The sequence below is a fragment of the Salpingoeca rosetta genome (genome assembly GCF_000188695.1).
Source record: "Salpingoeca rosetta unplaced genomic scaffold supercont1.29, whole genome shotgun sequence".
Taxonomy (NCBI): Eukaryota; class Choanoflagellata; order Craspedida; family Salpingoecidae; genus Salpingoeca; species Salpingoeca rosetta.
Window position 1 is genome coordinate 154,566 of NW_004754905.1, and position 5,000 is coordinate 159,565.

At 59.1% G+C, this 5,000-nt stretch overlaps 3 protein-coding genes across 3 annotated transcripts in view; 2 read left to right on the plus strand and 1 right to left on the minus strand.

Moving 5' to 3' along the window:
- Positions 1-207, plus strand: part of PTSG_09122 (AGC/NDR protein kinase) — a gene marked incomplete at both ends in the record, with an annotated part of 5,749 nt that extends 5,542 nt beyond the window's left edge. The window contains one exon of the mRNA XM_004989319.1: positions 175-207. Coding sequence (XP_004989376.1) covers positions 175-207 — 33 coding nt within the window. The remainder of the gene's footprint in view (positions 1-174) is intronic.
- A 157-nt stretch (positions 208-364) lies between these two features.
- PTSG_09123 (uncharacterized protein) lies at positions 365-1,667 on the minus strand (the record flags this gene model as incomplete). Its single annotated transcript, XM_004989320.1, has 2 exons — positions 365-876; positions 902-1,667. 2 exons carry the CDS (start codon positions 1,665-1,667, stop codon positions 365-367), a joined length of 1,278 nt encoding a protein of 425 aa, XP_004989377.1.
- Positions 1,668-1,766: 99 nt separating this feature from the next.
- The window catches only part of PTSG_09124 (TKL protein kinase), a 4,798-nt gene continuing 1,564 nt past the window's right edge, over positions 1,767-5,000 (plus strand). Inside the window, exons 1-2 of the mRNA XM_004989321.1 lie at positions 1,767-2,010; positions 2,230-5,000. The exon at positions 2,230-5,000 is cut by the window's right edge and continues 540 nt beyond it. Of these exons, the coding sequence (XP_004989378.1) occupies positions 1,816-2,010; positions 2,230-5,000 (2,966 nt within the window). The 5' untranslated portion in view covers positions 1,767-1,815. The remainder of the gene's footprint in view (positions 2,011-2,229) is intronic.

The window sequence follows — 5,000 nt, forward strand, 5'->3', positions numbered from 1 at the left end:
TCCTTTGATCCGATTTGGGTTTTCAGCTGTTCCTTTTCGGTGTCCATTTCCCTTGCCTTATGTTGCTCTCTGTCTATTCTGTCTTTGTCTTTGGCATTTCTCCGTCTTTTTTCACTAAACACATGCACCATTTGTTAATTTCTTTTTGCAATCTTTGCATCCATGCACGGGCAGACACCGAGGGAGGCAAGGGATAATGGGTCATGAAGAGAACGCCTTTGTCTTGTTCACACACACACACACACACACACACACACACACACACACGCGCGCGCGCACACACACACACACGCACACACACACACACGTAACACAACACAACACAACACAACACAACACAACAAACAACAAAGCATGGTCCTGCTCAGCACCCCGGGCTGACGATGGCGATGTTTTCAGCGCCGAGAGGAATGGAATAGAGCTTGTCGTTGCCTGCACGCACGCCTCCCCACCACTTGTACTGGCCGCCACGCCCACCGCCTTCGTTCCCACTTGTGCCATCGTTGGTGACGGAGAGGGTCGTCGTGTCCGCCGTGTTGGTGGCTGGGTCAATGACGAGAACAGCGGCGCCGCGCTGCGGGAACGAGTAGATTTTGCCGTTGCTTGCAAGCACGCCATCAATCCAGGAATAGAGGTTGGACGGGACATTGGAAATGGTGGTGGTGTCGGCCGTGTCCGTGGCAGGGTCGATGATGAGCACGGACCTGTCGCCGCTGGGAATGCCGTAAATCCTGCCGTTGTTGGCCAGGACACCCCCGCGCCACTTGGGCACGCCCGCTGAGAAGCCGGCAATCGCCGTTGTGTCGATCGTGTTGGTTGCCGTGTCGATGATGAGCACGTGCGGCGCCCCGCGCGCCACGCGGGATGCAGTAGATCCTGCCGTTTGTGGGAGACAACACACCGCCAGAGAACTTGAACTCCATATCCCCGAGCCCGGCAATGCTCGTCGTGTCTGTCGCGTTGGTCGCTGGGTCGAGGATGAGAACGGCGGAAGCGGATCGAGGGATGCCATAGATGAGGTCGTTGGGCGCCAGCACAGCGTGCAGAAACTTGGAGGTGTTTGTGGAAGACGCGCCTGTCTTCATCTCCACCACAATCGACGTCGTGTCAATATCGTGGGTTGACGGATCGATGACAAGCACGGAGTCTGCATCGTGCGGCATCCCATACACGAGGCCGTTGGGCCCCAGGACGCCGCCAGCCCAGCGCCCACCGTGCGCGGATTCGGTGACGGCCACGAGCGACGTCGCGTCGGCGGTGCTGGTCAAGGGGTCAATGATGAGCACGGCGGGCGCGTCAAACGGGATGCCGTAGATCAGGCCGTTGCCGGCCAGCACACCACCCACCCACTTGAGCTCCCCTGCACCTGTGCCAGTGATGGTGGTCACGTCCACCGTCGAAGGGAACCACCGGCACAGCGACTGCAGCGTGCGCTCCTGTGCGGCAATCTCGGCGCCGTGCTCCTCCAACCGCGCACGCAACTGTGCCACATCCACGCCGTTCAACAACACCGGCTGCCGCGCAGGATCGCTCGTGTTCACATGCAGCGCGCCCACATCGTCCTCCACAAGCACCACCTCTCCCAAAGAGGGCGTGATGGCGAGGGCGACGGCGACGGCAAGGGCGAGGGCGAGGCGTGCGATCGTGCTCGTGTGGAGGGGATACATGGCGCGAGTGAAGAGGGCAGGAGATGGATGCGCTGTTGAGTGCGTTCTTGCTCTTGTTGGCGGCGAACTTTTGTGCAAGACTTCCTTCACTTTTCAACAGCTTTCTCCCAGCGTTCGTCGGTGAACAGCCAACCAGCGATCGCAACGCATGTCTGCTCTCCTACTCAGCCTACTCCTCCCTTGCCCTGCCCACATGTCACACCCTCACAACAACCACAACCACCACCAGCAGTTGTCGCTGTTGCTAGCGCTGGCGCTGCTGTATGCTGGTGGTTTCCACGGCATCACTGTGGCAGCCACAACCCCACCGTCTTTGCCACAGCAAGCACTGCCTGTCAACGATGTGAGACGAAGTATCTGCGACACTGTGCCACAACGCACCAAAACGCCAAAAACACAGCACAAGAGCCCCTACAACCAGAAAGCCGTTTTGCCACCTTGCCTTCCTTGCCTTCTCTCCTTGCTTGCAGTCTTCCTTGAACCCTGTGTTCTCCTTGTAGCCCCTTGAACTCTTGAACTTGCTCACCACCTTTTCTTGCATGCATGGCTCATCTCGCAACAGGCAACCCATGCTGCGCTGTGCACGGATGTGGATGCCACTGTTGATCTCCTGGTGCGCACGCTGGATGACTTCCGTGTGCCATTCACGACGATCGCCACTGCTCCTCCAAGTTTCGACAACAGTAGCCGCTACCGACCACCACACATGAGGGACAGCTACGCCGGTGCCGCCCACAACCATTCAAGGCGGCCCGTTGTCCAGTTGACGTCCATCCAACGCATGATGCGCGCGTTCGGCTGCCCACCACAGAACCCAAGCGAGCTTGTCTCAACAGGACCGACCCCAGAACAGGTGAACAGCCGCATCAGCAGCCCCACCCTTCAAGGTGCAACTGTACCAGCTACGCAGAGGTTTCGACAGCGGCGTGAAGCCGACGACAGTGTAGTTGGTCGGTGCTACTTTGCTGCTGTTGTGGACGGGACATGCCCAGGCCCATTGAACAACAACAGCCTCACCATTGTGTTCCGCGGCGATGAGCATGTGGACAACGCCACCGACGTTGCAAACCTGCGGGCCATGTCGGCCAGGCTTGTTGGCTTGGACCTGCGTGGGGTTGTCCGCGAAGCCCCCTTGCGTTTCTTGGCAGCAAACGGCAACTGGCGCCTGTGCCAGCTCGTCATTATCCAGGGTGTTCAAGTGACATCCTTCGACATGACGATCCTCAACCCCTTTTCCGGCCTTCTACGGCTTGCCGTGCGCAACAGCGAAGTCTTGCGCCACGTCGCTGTCCACAACTTCGCCTCTGCTGGGCAGCTTGTGCACCTTGACATCTCCAATAATTCGTTGACCTCGTTCCCGGACCGATCCTTGGCTGTCCTGACGTCGCTTGAAACCCTCGACTTGACGTATAACCGGCTTGGACGCATCGATGAAGGCATGTTCGCCGGCCTGTCGTCCCTTCTCGTGCTGAACCTCCAAAACAATCTCATCACACACCTCGCCGCCACTGCATTCGATGTCCTCACACGGCTGGAGTTCCTCGCGCTCAACCACAACGACATCACGACGCTTCCCCCACACATCTTCCGGAACCTGGGACAGCTTGCCCGCCTCTTCATGTCCGACAACCCAATCAGGGACTTGCACGCAAGCACGTTTCAGGCGCTTACGGCTGTGCAAGCCCTCTTCCTCAACAACCTTCTGTTGACGCAACTGTCCTCCTCTTTGTTCAGCGCCAACACCCAGCTCACAGACTTGCGCCTGGACAACAACGCCCTCACCAGCATGCCAGATGCCGTCTTTGCGCGTCTCTTTGCGCTGCTCACCCTCAGGCTCTCATCAAACGCACTCACTTTGATTGGCCCAGGCCTCCTTCGAGACTTGACAGCACTGCAATCGATTGACCTCAGCAACAACGCCCTCACAGCCCTGCCCCAGGGCCTGCTCGACTCCTGCCCACATTTGGGCATCTTCTCCTGCAATCGCAACCAGCTCACCACGTTGCCTGCCGGCCTCTTCCGAAACACGAGCCTGCTGGGTCTGCTGTTCCTCACCAACAACAGGCTGGAGTCACTGGCAGATGCGCTTGACCACAACCGTGCAATCTTGCGTGACCTTGACTTGGAAGGAAACCAGCTCACCCGCGTCACGTTTGCCACAGAGGCGCACAGCCTTCAGGTCCTCAACCTTCGACACAACCCCATTCAGGTGCTGCCCGATGTGTCCAAGTTGCCAAGCTTGCGGGAGTTGAGGTTACAGAACCACCTCATAACGAGGTTGGACTTGACACCCATCGTCACCCGCACGCTTTCGATCGTCCAGCTTGACGCCGCTGCACACGTGCGCTCGACGGCTGTCATCGACGCTGACACGCTCTTGCACTCGCAAGCCGTTCCCCGCCACACCCTCAGCCTGTTGAACGTGGACGCAAGCAGCGCTTTTTCGCTGCTGGGCCGCTTTCCAGAGTTCAAGCTGCAGGTGCTGCATGCCGGCTGGGAGGGGGCGGCGGCCGTGACGCTGCCAAAGGCCGTACTGTGCTCAATGCTTGCAGCCGACGTGCGAGAGCTGCAGTTGCACCGCACAGGATACGAGCTGCTGCCACTCTGCGAAGGCAAGCGGTTTGGTACAGTTCTGCTGCAAGACAACCGGCAACTGGAGACTGTGATTGCGCCCACCGCACTCGCGCAGCTCAATGTGTCTGGCTGCACCCGGCTCACGGCGATTGACGCCCCTTTCATCGACGTTCTTGACATCAGCGAGACGCGCGTGCAGGCAAGCGTTGCCTTGTGCACGCGATGGGGCCGCCGCATCCTCTTTGCACGCAACATGCCGGAGGAGACATTCAGCACTGACCAGCTTAGTGCCGTCACAGCAACATGCTTGCGCACTGTTGACATGCTGGATATTTCACATAACACGTGGTTGGACCGCCCAGGTCGCCTCACCGCGGCAGTTGGCGAGGTGGTGGCGTTGTCAAACCAGCGTGTCAGTACGCCCCACTCGGACCACATTGAGTTTCGGCCAACGCCGCCCGTGTTCCAGCTTACTGATGCGCCTGTGGAATGCACCCTACTCATCTTCCACCGAGCGCTGACCGTTGTCATGTCCTTGGAGCTCACCAACGAGCTTGTGTACTCGTTCGAGTGCGCGTGCGCGCAGGGTCATCACATGGACGGTGAGCGGTGTGTGCGCAACGAGCCCAACGTTGCCGGCGTTGCGGTTGGCTCTGTGATTGGCGGGCTGTTCTTTGGCCTGCTCATGGCCTGGCTGTCACGCCGCTACCGTGGCCTGACCAAGCGCATTGGCCTGCAGGAGCAGCTACTGGTGGAGCG